Genomic DNA, 17,443 nt, shown 5'->3' with positions numbered 1-17,443 from the left:
GAAACCTGTGTGATCTCCCTTTCTTCTAATTCTCCAGGCACACTAGAGACTAAGGGAGTGGAGCAAGGTCTGGCCCTTAGCAGCAGGAATTGGAACATGAAGAAGTACCGATTAAATCAGAACATTTTATAACATTGCCAAGTGTCCTGAGTGCATGAAAATGTGATACTTTTGCTTTCTTCTTTTTTCTTTTTCTTTTTTTTTAAATGCACCTACTTCTTTTCAGCTTTTCACTTCTTTAGTAAAGGGCTTTGCTTAATCTTTTCCAGGTGGACAAATGCACAAAATCTTTTGCACTAACGACTGATGAACAGAACGTATCCTCCAATTAAATGTTATCTCTGTAGCCTTTTCCAGACCACGCCTTCAGTAGTTGTGAAAATGTATCTTCTTATACCTTTTTAGTTTGCCTCATCCTTGCATGGAAAAGTTCTCTGATTTTTTTATTATTTTAATTTTCCAGACTAATTAAAGGATTGTAAGTTAAACCATTTGAAGAACTAGGACTTCTTGGTTTTACATCTCTTATAAAGAAGCAGCTTCTTCAGTGCTGCCAATCTATGTGGGATATATATTTATTTTATATTTTGATTTGGCTATAATCACCATTAATGTTGTTCTTTCCACTGTCACATTCAATCTGCATGACATCAGCATGTCACCAATAGAACAGATGTCACTTTACTACAGTCTGGGGTTTTGGCTTGGTGGGGTTTTTTTGTTTTTTTTTTCTTCATTGCAATTAATGATCTGGTCTTTCTTGACATGCTACAATTTACTTGCAGCAATATAGGCACTCTGATGGGGACAGGGTGATATAACTTAGAGTGACAGCCAACAGAGTGGAAATAATCTACTAAAATATTTGAAAAGAAAAAATTGTCTTGCTCAGCTAAGCAGCCTGAAGGATCAAAGGATGCCAAACAGCCTTCCATCTGAAAACCACAAGTTGTTGTACAGCAAAATGGTACTTGGACTTGTTAATGGCTACTCGGATCATTAGCAGCAATCATGCTGTAAAGATATTTAGGAAGTCAGTATAATAATGCTCTAATTTGTTCTAATGCTGTTTCAATAATCAGTTTAAAACTGGTTAGAAACTATATATATTTAAACACTGGACCCAGGTCTTATAATTTTACTTCCATTTGGGTATTAGATGGAGCTTCTTTTATAGTGCCTGACATTGTGTCACTTTCTAGCAAAGGGCTGCTGGTAGTAAGAGGCTCAAAATGCCATTTGTAGTTAAAATCTCTATTTTCAGATACATTGTCTAGCTTATTCATGCAGAGAAGTCATTTTACCTTTTGACCTTTCTGCTGGACTGAACAAAATGAGTGAAGACACATTTTAACAGCCCTTATATTTGAGTGAAATGTGACTGCAGCTGAAATTGTCAGTGTCTCCTGTACTATCCACATTAATCTATTTGTAATACACTTGGCCAAACCATTCCATTTTAGGTATTTACCTCTTTTTGTTTAGATTTATAGTGAAGTTTAAAAATTAATGAAGTAGAAAAATCAAAGCATTCTAGAGCATTTTAATCAGATATAAAGTACAACAACTGCAATGCTTCATGCAAGCCCAGGTTTTAAAATGATAAGATTTTTACTTAACAAACTAATTTTGTTCATCTGCTTAATTACTTTTTATGGTAACACATCATTTAACTGAAAGCTTAAGTGTAAGCCCATGCTTAAACACATTGCTAAGGTAGGGCACAATTCTCATTATTTTCTCCTGTGGATAACAAGTTCAATGACCTGGTAATAAAAAGAGCTTAGGGCCCTTTCAGAGATGCCAGATGTCTTCACTCCTCCTTGATCTCTTTTGGAGCTGAAAGTATCTAAAAGCCTGCCGGAGAGAGTCCTACCTGCTTATATCTGACCTCATCCAAAAAGGATTTGTTTTCACTGGTACTTTTGAAAGCCTGGAGAATCTATCAGAGTGCTTGCTGGAAGTTGTCATACATTAGTAAAAACAGTATCTCTAGGGGCTGGAAAAACTGAGTAGGTTATCAGGAGTTATCACAGAAGCTGCAATTAAGTTAAGCATGACGTTGATAGACACAAGAAGAGTAGCACATCACTCAGAAATTATTAAAAAGTCAGGCAAATGAGCAAAGGATCTGAAAAAGCTCAAGAAGTCTAGTCATAAATATAGATAACCAAAGAGAATACCAAGGGAATTAATTGTCAAATTCAGAGATTACTCTGAGAAAGAGCAGGTGCTGAGTGTACAGCCACATGAGTAACCGTAGACCCAGAAAATGTAAATTTAGAGAATGGCAGAGAAATAGGTTACTCCGTAGTGCTGAGTAGAACAGAGGGACTCGATGGGAAGCTGCAGCAGCTTTCACGGACTCAGTCACGATCAAGGGCAGCGCTGACAAAGCAGTACGAGGCGAATTTCCTAATTCACAGCAATCTGCAAATAAACCTGATTCATCAGTGTCTATGAGAGTAACGTTAACTATTTCAGATAAAGAGGTGACATGGTAGTAACCAATGTACCCTTTCTTTGCCCCCACTAGGTTTATGTGATCTTTATGAGCAACTTGAATGTCTACATTGATGAGGCCATTACCTACACTATGACTATGTGAAAAAATGTGAACACAGAGATGATAAAATATGAACAGTCACATGAACTTTTAATTTAGTTGTATTTTTTTCCCAGAAATCATGTAACAAAAAAATTAGGCTGACGCATTTCAGATCATTCATGTGCATACTCATGTTTTATTACTTTAAGAAATAGCGCTTTCCAATATCATTTATGCATGATGCTTCATTTTAGGGCTACTACACAAAAAATCAAAATAAGTTTCTCTATTATATACATATTTCGTATAAATGTAAAACCAGACACACAGATGGAGCTTGCAAATTCAGTGTGATGCACAGATTATGGGCAACCCAATGACTCATAACGAGCCTGCAACTCCAGGATGACACTGAGACAAAGAATCTAAGGACCATATGTTCCCCTGACGCAGAAACCCGGCCTCTTTTTGCCGGCCATCTGTAGAGGTCAAGAGGCCATGTGCATGCTGACGGATGTGGTTGCAGGCAGCACAGGCAAGGCGGGCAGGCCATGTGTGCCTGAGGGGCTCTTTTCTGTCAGCCCCTTCACAGAATCACAGAACGTCAGGGATTGGGACCTCGGAAGATCGTCTAGTCCAATCCCCCCGCCGGAGCAGGAACACCCAGATGAGGTTACACAGGAAGGCGTCCAGGCGGGTTTTGAATGTCTCCAGAGAAGGAGAATCCACAACCTCCCTGGGCAGCCTGTTCCAGTGCTCTGTCACCCTCACTGAGAAGTTTATTCTCATATTTAAGTGGAACGTCCTGTGCTCCAGTTTGCCCCTTGCTGCTCCCTTCCCCGCCTGCTCACCCTGAGGTGCTGGGCCACCCCTGGGGCAGCTGCCCTGGGTTCCCACCGCTCTGAGCCCCGAGCCTTCCGCCAGCCCTGTCACGGCAGGCCAGCCCCACCGCTCACGCCCCTGCCGCCGCCACTTGCATTAAGTGTCTGCGCACGATTAGTAAAAACAACGATTTTTCCACGGACGGCAAGATCTCCGCTGTCTCACAGCAGGCAGCAGCGGCGCCGCTGGCAGTGCCGGGCCTGTGTTACCCGTCCCTGCGAGCGCGGCCCCGCGCCATGACGCGTTCACCGGCCGCACCCGCGACAACACAAGGCCCGGCCGTGACCCGCCAGTCAACGCAGCGGCAGCCGCGGCCTCCGGGAGCTTCGCAGCTTCATGCACAAAACCTGCCAGGCCTCGGCGGGGAAAACAACCCCAAAGCCGGCGGGGGGAACCACACCGGGGCGGGGGGTGCGCGGCTGAGGCGCGCCCGTCCCTGTGCACCCGGAGGCGCCGTGGAGACGGGCCCGCCGCGCGCTTCCGCTCCCCCAGCGGACGTCGCTGAGTCTTGCCCCTCGGCGGCCGCCGTAGCGGCCGCTCCTCGCGCCGCTCCGGGCCGGGGCTGCGGCGGGCGGCGCGCGCTTTTCAACCGCCATGAGCCTGTGGGTGGACAAGCACCGGCCCGGCTCCCTCGGCCGCCTGGACTATCACCGCGAGCAGGCGGCGCAGCTCCGCAACCTGGTGAGGGGGCGCCCGGGCCCGCTCTGAAGCGCTCGGCGGCCTCCCTGGCGTGTTCTGCCCGCTGCCGCCACGGCCTCCTGGCCTGAGGCGAGCCCGCCGCCGGGCCTCGCAGCGGGGATCCTCCGGGACCAGGGATTCCGCGGCCCGTAAAGCCGCTCCTGTGGGTCTGCAGGGCGGGGACTGGGGGCTGTCGCTCGGTGCAGGCCCTCGCCTTGCCGGCGGGAGGGTCCGCGGCATCGTGGCCCGCTCGGGCCTGTGGCCTTGACGCTGACGAAAAGGCTGCGAGGAAATGAGTGGCTTGACTTTTTCGGGAGCGGTGTGTGTCTGTGCTCTCTGCTGGCTTTAGTCCAGAGTGATCAGTGTCTCTGAGAACAGGGCTTACTTTGGTTACTTAAAGTTAGGTGAAGTTTTTAAGATGGGAATAAAAGTCAGGACTCTGTGACTGCTTGGATGTTGAAGGACAGCTTCCCCTGCCAGATGTGCTGGCTTCACTGCACCGCTGGATTGATTCACTCCCTCAGTGTTTCTCTATGACCGTTATATCCAACTAATGTAAATTCAGACTGTGGGGTTTGGTCAGATGTTCTCCAGCTCATGCTCTTTAGCTTTTCAAGAAACAAACTCCTAACTTCATTTTAATACAGGGTATTTGTTACTCGTTTGCCTATATTCAAGGCTTGCAAATGGAACAACAAAGTAGTCATGTATATAAATACATATGTCATAACTGTATGTGTATATATCTGCTTTAAACTTTGTTTTAATCCTTTTTACTGTGCATTTATTGCAGCAGTCGCTCTAGAAACCCAGGAAAGGATTTATGTGCTGGAGTGTTGGTTTTTTGTTTGGTTGGTTTTGGATTTGGGTTTTGTTGGTTTTTTATTTGTTTGGGGTTTTCTCGAGGTGTTTGTGGTTAAATGAGTTACATATGGTTTTCAGAAAAATATGATATTCCATAGGAAATATCGCTGCAGGAAAGGAATTCAGCAGTTCTAATTCTAGGTACTATGTTGTGGCTGAGCTGGAAAAGTAATTTCATGTAAACATGGTTGAGAATGGAAGGGTGAACACTCTCTTATAAGCAAAATATTGTTGTAGCTAACTGATCTTGTTGCTTTGTGTTCAGGTTCAATGTGGTGACTTCCCTCATCTGTTGGTGTATGGACCATCAGGAGCTGGAAAAAAGACAAGAATAATGTGTTTGTTGAGGGAATTATATGGTGCAGGAGTGGAAAAACTGAGGATTGAGCATCAGACTATAACGGTAAAAAAATAAATCTCTCATCTGCTGTGCAGTAATGTGGATAGTTATATACTGTGTATTTCTTTTGTGAGGCCTTTGTATTTATTTGAGTTTTAATTTTTTTTAAACTCAGTATCTTCAAATTATTTTATGTAATTTATCAGACTAGTTTGGTTACATGAACAAATACTTTTGCTAGATATTCATGTTCCTTGGGATGGGAGGATGTGGGGGTTTTTTGTTGTTTTCTGTGACTGGTTGATTGGTTTTGTGGTGTGTTTTGGTTTTTTTACATGTCAGTTTGGACAGTAACAAGTGTTGATACACTGGTTCTTGATTAGATATAATGAATTTAATTTGTCTATAAAAATAACCCTTATTTTAAAAATTATTAGCAGTGCTTTTTGCATATATATGCAAGTTTTAACTTATTTTCTCATGACAATTTCAGCATTAGCGAAAGAAAAAAATCAGTTTAAATTCTATCTGCCTTGGTCTTAGGTATTTGTTTTATTATCGAAAGGTTATAGTATTATGTCTTCAAAATCCTTGTTATGGAAAGCTTAACCAGCAAGATGTTATCAAGCTTTATTGATAAGTAGGTTATTTAATGCTTGCTTTTTAATTCTCAGTAGCAGAACAAGTATAGTACTTGGACTGAGTGATAGAAATATAGGATATATGTAACTGTTCAGACTCAAATTAGGTGGTGATATAAATACTAGTGTTTTCTTTAAACAAAGTATAGACTTGAAGTCCTTTGCCAAAAGAAGTAAACAGCCTTTTTCAGATTTGTCCAGAGGATTTCCCTCCAAAATTTTTCTTCGGAGGGACAAAGTATCACTTATTTTGAATGGCCAATTCCAGTAATAAGCTTTTTTGTTACAAAACTCAGTAACTGCACTATTCGGTGATATGCAGTGTGTGTTGCTATAATAATTATTACTGTTATTCTACAGGCTGGATGATGCGTCTTTTTCTCTTTTGTCGGTGGGGCTGGGGGGTGGAAGTTCTCTGATCTCTGAGACTTCGGGTTTGCCTTTGGCCTTGCTGGTTGTAATCTTTAAGATAAATTTTTGCATGAGATTTTTAGAACACTCTTTCTGAAATTTGGTATGCTTGGTATACTTTTTACATAGGCACCTTCTAAAAAGAAAATTGAAATTAGCACCATTGCAAGTAATTATCACCTTGAAGTTAACCCAAGGTAAGCATACAGTAAAAATGTCCCACTTCAAATATAAGCCACTGGTCATATCGCAAGTGGTTTCAACCTGGGTATATAAGGGCCTGATTGCCTAATTTATTGCCTGAGCAAATTACATAATGGTTTACGGGTTTGGACTTCAAATGGGTGCAGAGAGAGGATTTTTTAGTGAACAACTCTAAATGAACAAAAACTTGGATTGCTGTATACTAAAGACAGTAATGTTCTGCTTCAGTAGCCACATAAGCATGCTGCTGTTGAAGGCTGGATTACAGAAACCATTCTGGATTCAAAGGCTCAACCATTTAAGTTGAAATTGAGAGCTTTTATTGGAACCAACACCCATGTATTGTTAGTTCCTACACATAGACAAAAATAAAGTGATTTGAAAGTCAGTGAGGTTTACCCAGTAAATCTTAAAGAGTTTAGAGCACTGGAAAGAACCCCACCACAAAATACTGGGAATTCTGTCATGCGTGAGGTCAGATGTTGATTTAAACGACAGTAGCGATAATGGTGTACTGTATGTCTTCTGTGACAGTTGTGAAATTGCTGGTGATATTTCACTGACCCAAAGTAAATACCTTGTATTTACCTGAAGCTCTTTAATGTTGCTTTAAATCACATGAGAGTAAATGTCGTGCACTGGGAGGCTTTGGTTATGTTGGCTTTGTTGTCTGGATTGCAATTATAAGAAAATGTGTATCCTGAAGTAACTTCTAGCTTTGTGCTTATTTTTAAACCTTCTCTGGTGTTGCTCTGCGTTTTAGAAGGTATTCTCATGTGCCATGTCTCCTTTTAAAAGCTTGTTCTGCAGCTAATCTCTGTGTATTGATTAGTGAATATCTGCTGGCATTCTAATATGAACCCAAATAATTAAAACCGAGACTTTTACTTGTAATTAACTGTTTGAATATGTCATTTTGGTGATATAAAATGTGTGACCCTTCCATCTTCTGCTCTGATAGCCTAATACTACTAATACTTCTTGTGTTACTCTCCATAGGGTAGAGTACTTTTAGATTGAAACATATAAAATAATTACATTTTCCTTTAAATATAAAAATCTTGAAAGTGTAGAAATGCGGAATTGGTTATTGCATGTAATGGTAGTGCTGAGTTTTGATTGAGTTAATATACTGATTCATAGGCTTTAAGTGATCAAGCAATTGTCATGTTTATGTCTGACCAGACAGTGAATCCGCATGTGCTATGCTATAATCTGTGAAGTTTTATTGAATTATAATACTGTGAAATCATGTCGTGCATCTTGAGTAACATGGAACATGATAAATGGCAAACAGGGAAAGGAAATTAACTTTTGAGAAGGGCTCTATAGACATTGAATTTATTATGAAACTTTATTAGATAGATCTGTTAGTTTTCCTCCAAAAGGAGGATATTGTCTGAATTCCAAAGCGTTGTCTGCTGGTCACTGGACTCACTTGGGTAGATGCTTTAAAATGGGTTCTCCTGAGTAAGTGGGTAGTGAAAGAGTAAGGATCAATAAAAACTAGTTCTGTAGTAACTGCCCTTGTTCTTTGTTTTCTTGGAATATTTGGTGTGGTCACATAATATCAAGGCTCATTTTCACCATGAAATTTTATGACTCTGAGTTTTCTATTACTGCAGAGAAGAATTTATCTTTAAATATTGGGAAATTATTTTAATCACTTTCCATTTCCAAAACCTGCCTAGTTAATAAGTAGAACCATCTTGTTTCTTTTTGCCTTTTGTTTTGGTTTTTTTTCCTCTCCTTCTTGTGCTGTAATCAAAGGTCTGCTCCCTTGCTGAAGGACAGATCTCTGCAGTTTAAGTCAGTGTAGCCTATTTGGCAAATTGTTATTTAATGCTGTCGAGCTACTATGCTTCTGTCTGTTCTGCTGTCTTCTCCTTGGCAAGAATGGGAAACGTCTGGTTGAGTGGTGACTAGAACAGAACAGACAATTGCTTTTTCATTTGCTTGCCAGTAAAACATTGCAGAGCTACTGCTGCCCTGTGAAAGCAATAGTCTGGGGATGCTAAATAGTGTGAGGTTTTTTTCCTCTTCTTTGCTTTTTCAGTAGTCCAGTTTGCAAGTCAATCCCCAGTGACTGTCAAATGTGGGTCAGACTGGCTGAGCTGCTACCCTGGGGACTGAGAAGGCTGTGCAGTGCTGCTGTAGTGGGTAGTGAGGAGAAGAGGTGGAAGGAGATCTAGCATTTCCCCATGTTTTCCTGCCTTCTAAGAGGAAAAAAGCTAACCATCTGTGCTGTAATAGTATCTCAGTATTAATCTTTTACTAGTAACTCTTGAACTTCCTTGCGTCTGCTATTTGAGTTTACACTAAGTGTTCACGTTGTTCACACGTTGTTCACATGTTCGCAGCATGACACCTAATTTTCAGGCAAGAAAGACGTTTACATCAGTCCTTTGAGTCAGGCATCCTATAGTATTATATGGTTAGACTTAATTTTTCTTCCCATAATGGGTAGAAATGTTCACATTGTGTGTCTTTCCCCAGATCATAGGTAACAAAAGTTTACATTTCTCGTATCAGAAAAATAAGTTCTATTTTAATGAGTTAATAAAACATTTGCCAAGGGTTTCACTACTTCCCAATACAGTGCTACTAGTCCAGCTGTGCCTGTGTAAGCTCTGGGTTGTTTTTATTATTGGCAAGGTAACTTTCAACAAAGTATGTGTGTTGAGCTTAATTTTAACCTCAACAGCTTCTGAATTTTATTGGCAGCCTTGCTCAGTCAGTTGACCAAGGGACTGCTTAGGAGGATGTATTTTATATGCAATATAAAGTTGTTTTAAACCAAGTTTTGTTCAAACTCCTGGCACAGTGATGCAGGAAACAATGACCGTGTAGTAATTCAGGAACTCTTGAAGACAGTAGCGCAATCCCAACAGCTTGAGACAAGTACTCAACGAGATTTTAAAGGTGAGTAAAACCAGTTAAAACCAGTCAAAGTAATTTTAAAACTTGTTTTTCAGAGATCTCAGCTGACTGCTTGGTTTGTACCTGTATATTGCATGAAGGCACACATGAGCATTTCCCAAATTAAACACTGTGGAAATATCTTGAGTGGTTAAATACTCAGTATGAGGTTGTCTCTTGTGTTGGTTTCTTAGGAGGACAGGGTGTAGTTGAACGGCTGTGGCTGGGCAGAGGGAGCTGGGATTCCTGCTGTCATTTTCCCAAGTCTGCCATTGAAATGCAGTGTAACTTAGTTTAATGATCTACAATAGTATTTGAGTTATGAGCTACTGAAGCATTGTGTTGAGGGGCTGGATAACCATACGGCACATGGTGCTGTTTAAGTTAGGTGTTAGCAGCTTATTTGTAGGGTTTCAGGGTATGAGCTATCTATCTTAGGCAGAATGTTAAGAAGCATTTTATCCACAGTGTACAGAAGGACACTAGGTAAGGAAACTGAAAGAGGCTTTCATTGAGTTTTCCAAGGTACGTGTTGCTATAACCGGTATATTTTTCCTCCCCATTACTAAATGGAAAGCTGAATCAGAACTGTGTAACAATAGACTGAAGGAGAAAGGAAATATTGACAGAGCAGAAATTAGTTGAAAATGATCATGTATTTAGTACTATTCTCATTTTCCTCACTTTTCTCAGGAAATGCTGTATTTCATGTAAGCTGCTAGACATTGGCTCTATCAGTTATTGATGTATATATATCCTTACAGCTGCAGTCATACCATGTGCCTCAAGGTATCTGGTAAGCTGCCTCTTCTGCTGAGGCTGCATATATAACCAGAAGAGAAATGGGAGAGGAATAATGGGCTGACTTGTTCCTCCAGGCTGTTCTCACTGGGCCATTCAGAGTACTGAAATGAGCCATCTGTGAGTTGACTATGGAGGAACCTGCAGAAGGTAGCTGGTCAGGTTGGCTACTTCCTATTGAGTGTGTCCTGATTGTTCTGAAGCATTTTTGAAATAAATTTTTCTTTTTTTTTGTCTTTAAAAGACCATGGAAAGGTGCTGCAGCTACAATAACAAGGCAGCTTTCTACTTTGTTTAGCTATTGGCTTTTAAATATAAAATGTATTGAGGAGAGTCTTCAAGAAGTTTTTTGCTTTTTGCTATGTCCTTATGCTGAAGATTCTTTTGCATTTCTTACTTAAAAATTTCTTTAAAAAGTTACCTTACTATTATAATTATCAAAGTGAAAGCTTCTGCACCTACCTGGATTGTTTCTTGGCACTGAAGTGTTGCAGGCTCTGAAAAAAAATTGGCATTCTAGCATATGAATATAGGGTGTGAAGGAGTGGAAGATGATACAGTCAAAAAGTGTGCAGGTTGTTTTAATGTTTATTTTCCTGCCTGTGGAACCATGATACCTCTTGCTGCTTGTGTCATTTATTTTGGTGTTATGCCTTGTATGTCAAAGTACTCAGTTGCTTAGAAAGATTTGATATTAATAAAAAACCCCACTATTTTTAATCCTTTTTCAGTGGTGCTGTTAACAGAAGTTGACAAACTCACTAAAGATGCTCAGCATGCTTTGCGGAGAACGATGGAGAAGTACATGGCGACCTGCAGATTGATCCTGTGCTGCAACTCCATGTCTAAAATTATAGGACCTATTCAAAGCAGATGCCTGGCTGTACGAGTGCCTGCTCCCAGCATTGAAGATGTATGTGAAACACAAGCAAAAATGTTATTTAAAACTTCTTTCTGGATAAGTTCTTGCTGTGGACTTATGAAATATTTTACTTCCACAGAATGACCTAGTTCTTTCCGGGGGGTGACTTGTCAAGTGTATCTTACGGAAGACTGATCCATCTCTGTTCCAGAAGTGTTTCAAACAGGGGAATCTGTAGGTGCCAAACTGTTTGCTCAGTGTTGCACTCTCTGCTGATTTCCTTCTAGATCTGCCATGTCTTGTCCAGTGTGTGTAAGAAAGAAGGCCTGACGCTTCCTCAGGAACTGGCTCAAAGGCTTGCAGAGAAATCTGGCAGGAATCTTCGGAAAGCACTGCTTATGTGTGAATCCTGCAGAGTACAACAGTAAGTCACTGCTAAAGATGAATGTAAATTATACTCTCAAACACATGCATGAGCTTACTTCTGAGGCTTTGTTAAAATAGGTAACAGTTTGTTTTGATTTTATTTTTGTTTAAATATTATTATTATGTAGGTATCCTTTTACTGCTGATCAAGACATTCCTGAGATGGACTGGGAAGTTTATTTGAGAGAAACTGCAAATGCTGTTGTTGGTCAACAGACACCACAAAGGTAGGTGAATGCACTTGCTTGCAGATATAAACTATGTTTTTGGTGTACTCTTAAACCTAAAAAAAAGTTTTATTTAAAAATGTGGCATCTTTAGTTATATATAATTTTCTGGCATTTCTATTGGAGCTGATATTTGCAGCCAGAGGAAATGAGCTTTAAAATTTACCAGAGGAGACTGAATGAGCTTCATGAATTGAAACAATTTTTGGTTTTCTCTGAAGCTTTGTAATCAAAAGGGAGCATGAGTTTAGTTGCATGTGGGTTTTTTTTGGGAGGAGGGATGTTATTTAAGGCTTCTGTTTCACCATCTTTAGCATAACACACCTTTGTAATGAGAAATCATTGCTTGTTTTAAGCACATTAGGAGATGCCCTCTTCATCCATCTCAGTGTCATATGAAAATCCTGATCCTTCTACTCTGTTCCATATATTACATGAGATGTCACTTAAATTCTTGTATTTAATTTAAATGCTTGTAGCCTTCAATCTGCTGATATCAGAAGTTCAGAATTGATAATTGTGTCACTTTCTGCCACCTAAACATCTCACCTCTTCTTGTAAACAATGAGGAACAGAAAACCAGCATTAGCGACTTTTGTGGCTCTAATTAATTTTGTGGTGTCTTCTCACTAATCTTAAGCATGAATAATAATTTAGATATGAAGAGGAATTAAAGGGAGACAAGCCTGAGGTAAATTCTAATAGCCTTGTAGCTTCTAGATTAACTGAGGCCATTGTAACTAGAGTATATGTAACTTATCTTCTTACTGTTTTGAAGAAAAAGTGATATGTAGCATTTGAACTGAAATTGACTTGTGCAATGCTTTTTGGTTTTGTGTGTTATTTTAAACCCAAAACAGAAAAAGAACTTTGCTTGCCTTGATTCTTTTTTTCCTTTTTTAAATTTTTTTTTTTCTTTTTTTTTCCCCTTCTGCCTTTTTTTTTTTCCTGCAGCATATTTCACAAACAGTGAAAACACATAAGTATGCTTTGGGGACAGACTTATGATATTTCGTTGTGTTTTTCCAACAGGCTTTTAGAGGTCCGTGGACGGCTTTATGAACTCCTGACACACTGCATTCCTCCTGAGGTTATAATGAAGGTAATTCAGCTGTCTAGCTCTTCATGTGTTATAGATACTAATACTATGACAGTCTCAATTTGGATTAAAACAAACAAACGAAAAAATCCACAAATTATCCGAATATTGTTGAAAAACTGTGTGCTTTCCAAATAGACAGGAGTGACCAAAAGACACTTTTCTCTTGATAGTCCAGGTTATCATTCTGAAACAGTAATTAAATACCTTGTTCCTGCAAACACTGATACATAACATTCACTTCTCATGATCCTCAGTTGGTACACTAGACTGTCTAGTTAGGTTCATGCCTAAGTATATTTACGCATGAGGGTTCTGATTTGTGTAGATTTTTGGAGCAGGAGGATTCTTTTCTCTAATCAGGAAAATGCAAATGTTTAGTTTATTTTTGTTGCAGCCTTCGTTGTCCACACCTTTGACTGGTTTACTCAAACTTGTTCTATCAGCATCATAGCCGAGTATCACAGAATCACAAAATGTCAGGGATTGGAAGAGACCTCGAAAGATCATCTAGTCCAATCCCCCTGCCGGAGCAGGAACACCCAGATGAGGTTACACAGGAATGTGTCCAGGCGGGTTTTGAATGTCTCCAGAGAAGGAGACTCCACAACCTCCCTGGGCAGCCTGTTCCAGTGCTCTGTCACCCTCACTGAGGAGAAGTTTCCTCTCATATTTAAGTGGAACCTCTTGTGTTCCAATTTATACTCATTGCCCCTTGTGCTATCATTGGTTGTCACCGAGAAGAGCTTGGCTCCATCCTCGTGACACTCACCCTTTACATATTTATAAACATTAATGAGGTCTCCCCTCAGTCTCCTCCAAACTAAAGAGACCCAGCTCCCTCAGCCTTTCCTCATAAGGGAGATGCTCCACTCCCTTCATCATCGTTGTGGCTCTGCACTGGACTCTCTCCAGCAGTTCCTTGTCCTTCTTGAACTGAGAGGCCCAGAACTGGACACAATATTCCAGATGCGGTCTCACCAGGGCAGAGTAGAGGGGAAGGAGAACCTCTCTCGACCTGCTAACCACCCCCCTTCTAATACACCCCAGGATGCCATTGGCCTTCTTGGCCACAAGGGCACAGTGCTGGCTCATGGTCATCCTGCTGTCCACCAGGACCCCCAGGTCCCTTTCCCCTACACTGCTCTCTAACAGGTCATTCCCCAACCTATACTGGAACCTGGGGTTGTTCCTGCCCAGATGCAAGACTCTACATTTTCTCTTGTTATATTTCGTTAAATTTTTCCCCGCCCAACTCTCCAGCCTGTCTAGGTCTCGCTGGATGGCAGCACAGCCTTCTGGTGTGTCAGCCACCCCTCCCAGCTTGGTGTCATCAGCAAACTTGCTGACAGTGCGCTCTATTCCCTCATCCAAGTCATTGATGAATATATTGAATAGTACTGGTCCCAGTACTGACCCTTGAGGGACTCCACTAGATACAGGCCTCCAACTAGACTCTGCCCCATTGACCACGACTTTCTGGCTTCTTTCCTTCAGCCAGTTCCCAGTCCACCTCACTACCTAATCATCCAGACCACACTTCCTCAGTTTAGCAGCAAGGATGCTGTGGGAGACTGTGTCGAATGTGTGTAAACACAAAGGAGGACATGCTTTGTCCTCCTGAAGGCTTCTCAGGCCATTTTTTGTATTGAAGCATAAAGGTATTTTGTGGACTAATTTTGATATGGTTTGTTTTCTTTTGTGTAAGTTTTGTTGTTATAAGTTCAGTATTCGCTGTGTCCTAGTGGAGAGGTTTGCTGAAGGATGCTGGACCAGCAAGCCTGTTCAAAGACAGAAGTGATCTTGGGAGGAAAAAACACAAATGGGATGTGCATCTTTTTATTTTAGGCAGGATGAATGGATGCTGAAGAAAACTAGAGCAGAACAGAGATTAAAGCTGTTTGCAACTTGCCCTGGGTGGACCTGGCCATCAGACATAATTACAAGATAATAAATTTATTTTCACATTAACTGATTTCTGCTGTCTGACAGTTTTGGTAGTTAGATGTTTCTTTAACTGTTGTTTCTTATGGTAGGTTAGTGGATCCTGCATTGCCCTGTTTGAGGAATGTAGTTGTCAGGCCGAAGATGGACGTTTTGTACCCACTCCTTGTTCATAAACTTGAAATGGTCTAGAAATTCTTCTTGCTTAATCCTGACCATTTTAATAGAGGTGGATTTGCAATGATATTATCGTTATCTTTGATATAAAATAATGCATTTTTGCTTTTTGTAATGACTGAAGTATTGTCGCAGAGTATCTTGTGTGTGTCTGCACATACATATGTACATAAACAGATAAATTTTACTAAGCTCTTTCCTTGTTATTTATTAATGTTGTTTCTCTTTGTGCCTGATGCTATTGAGATAAGGAGTGATTTTAATACACTTGCTATCTTGGTAAAAATTCTCCCCAGGGCCATGTGCCTGCATGCAGTAGAGGTTATAGTGTTTGGAGATGAAGTTACTTTATTTTCTTTATTAAGGCATAAGTAGTTCCAGTATATGATTTTTCCCATCTAAGCACATAATAGGCAACATCTATTTTGACATGAGGAATTTATCTTGAAAGAAAGTTCTGAAGAGACATGGTTCCATGAATCTAGTTTGGTCAAACAGGTGATGTAGTGATTCTTGAATGTCTTTTCTGTTGCATTAATGAGTGAAGTATTGGTCATAGCTTGGCTGTTTTCAGAGAAATGAGATTATCCTCCTAACAAAAACATATATAATTTTTCAAATACTGTGCTGGTTTTTTCCCTTTTAGGGCCTCCTGACAGAACTCCTAAATAACTGTGATGGGCAACTGAAAGGAGAAGTAGCACAGATGGCGGCCTTCTATGAACACCGCCTGCAACTGGGCAGCAAAGCCATTTATCATCTGGAAGCATTTGTTGCAAAGTTTATGGCAATTTACAAGAAGTTTATGGAGGATGGACTAGATGACATGATGTTCTAACTCCGGTGCCCAAAGTCGTACACAAAATGTTGTGTCATGATGCCAGTAACGTTGCAAATGTTTTCTTCTTGTCCATGCTTGATTGTATGTGTGTCTAGTCCATAGTAAAATATTTTATTTTGCTATTAATACAAAACACAGTGAGCTAAAGAACAATGGTGGTTCCTGTTTAGAAACCAGGTGGATTGTTTGACAGCCACAAATCCTTCTTTAGTTCCCTACAAAATACATTAGCTTTTCACAAATACAACAAGTGGCCTTGGAAGGTGTATAAGATCATAGTTGCTTTGCAGTATTTTTAAGCTGACATTAAGAAGAAAGAACATGGGTGCTGCATGCTTGCTTTTTGATTGTTTATGGGCAAGGCTGTAAGGGAAAGATTTTTTTTCCATATTGTAGTAAGTTCCAGCTTAAGTAAATATGTTCTGCCTACTGATTTATGTATCTCACTGTTTTTCAGGCTTCTTTTATTTTAGCCACACTGTTTTCTGTGGCGTGTTGGTGCAGAATGTTTTCTGACTCTTGTCTTAAGCAGTTGCATTGGAATTGTGGATAAGCAATACTTTCGTGTTGCTTGTAAATCAGTTAGTTTGACAACATGGAACATTTTGTTTAGAAGGAATATACTTATTTTAAAGCGAGTCCACTTGCTGTCCGACACTTTCAGGTTCACCTCAGCATATGTAATGCTGTTCAGATTATTCCTTTGTCTGTGGTTTAACCAAGGGTGAGGTTTCAACTTTTAACAGATATTCTTTCACCTCTTAAATTGATATGTGACGTTTTTTAAAATGGCAAAATAAATTGTAGAAATATGAACAACAAATGAAGTGCTGATTTAGTGTTTTTACACTGTCCGTGCCTACCTGGGTGTGTGTGCTCATTTGCTTTTGGAAAAACAAACACACACACAACCCAAAATAATAACAAAGCAACCAACACCACCTTTGCCACTTTATGCTGTAAATCTTTCAAATGTTACGTCTATGTACTACGGTACCCTAAAAATGTCTGAATTTGTGCCCTTTGTTACTTCACTCTAATTTAGGCTGTTACTAGATAGTATTTTAAAGATAAAGTGAATTAAATAGTGTTTCCCATCCCCCTGCGCTTTTTATTTTTTATTAGCAGGGAAGGGTTTAGCATTTGAGGATTTTTGTGTTGCAGAGAGTTATGCATAATGGCACGTTTTTGGAAGCTAGGGCCCTCCCTCTAGTAATTGATAAAGACAGAACCTCACTAGTTGTTACTGACTCAGTCATCCCCTTTAAAAGGTACCAAAGCCAGCATTACTCCTTGAAGAGGTAGTTTCACTGCTGTTCTCAGGAACTTGACCATCCCATGTGTGGTTGTTAATGCACAGCTGGCCTTCACATTCATTCTCAGTAAGACGGTGCTGGCCTGCTTCATGCTCAACTGGTCTCCTTAAAACTGAAGAAATCTAGAAGATGGATTTATTTTTTTTTTTTTCCTTCCATCTCCTCTTGTCACCCAAATCCACAGCACTGGCAGCTTGTCAGAGTGTGAGTGTCTTGACTGTCACAGATCCTGGAAAACCACTAAATTAGTCAGTGAGAGTAGA

General features: G+C 40.4%; 1 protein-coding gene across 1 annotated transcript; it reads left to right on the top strand.

The window, feature by feature from the left end:
- Positions 1-3,802: 3,802 nt before the first annotated feature.
- RFC3 (replication factor C subunit 3) lies at positions 3,803-16,749 on the top strand. The gene is made up of 9 exons (XM_065643553.1): positions 3,803-4,111; positions 5,238-5,375; positions 6,494-6,561; positions 9,393-9,490; positions 11,020-11,201; positions 11,438-11,574; positions 11,705-11,803; positions 12,836-12,905; positions 15,670-16,749. Exons 1-9 carry the CDS (start codon positions 4,025-4,027, stop codon positions 15,859-15,861), a joined length of 1,071 nt encoding a protein of 356 aa, XP_065499625.1. The 5' UTR covers positions 3,803-4,024; the 3' UTR covers positions 15,862-16,749.
- Positions 16,750-17,443: the final 694 nt, after the last annotated feature.

The sequence above is a fragment of the Caloenas nicobarica genome, chromosome 1, assembly GCF_036013445.1.
Source record: "Caloenas nicobarica isolate bCalNic1 chromosome 1, bCalNic1.hap1, whole genome shotgun sequence".
Lineage (NCBI taxonomy): Eukaryota > Metazoa > Chordata > Aves > Columbiformes > Columbidae > Caloenas > Caloenas nicobarica.
The sequence above is the reverse complement of the archived record's forward strand: the minus strand, read 5'-3'. Positions and strand labels throughout refer to the sequence as shown.

Coding starts and splice junctions, on each gene's coding strand:
- RFC3 (XM_065643553.1), top strand. CDS start 4,025: ATGAGCCTGTGGGTGGACAAGCACCGGCCCGGCTCCCTCGGCCGCCTG. Junction 6,562..9,392: donor CACCTTGAAGTTAACCCAAG/GTAAGCATACAG, acceptor CTCCTGGCACAG/TGATGCAGGAAACAATGACC. Junction 11,804..12,835: donor GGTCAACAGACACCACAAAG/GTAGGTGAATGC, acceptor TTTTTCCAACAG/GCTTTTAGAGGTCCGTGGAC.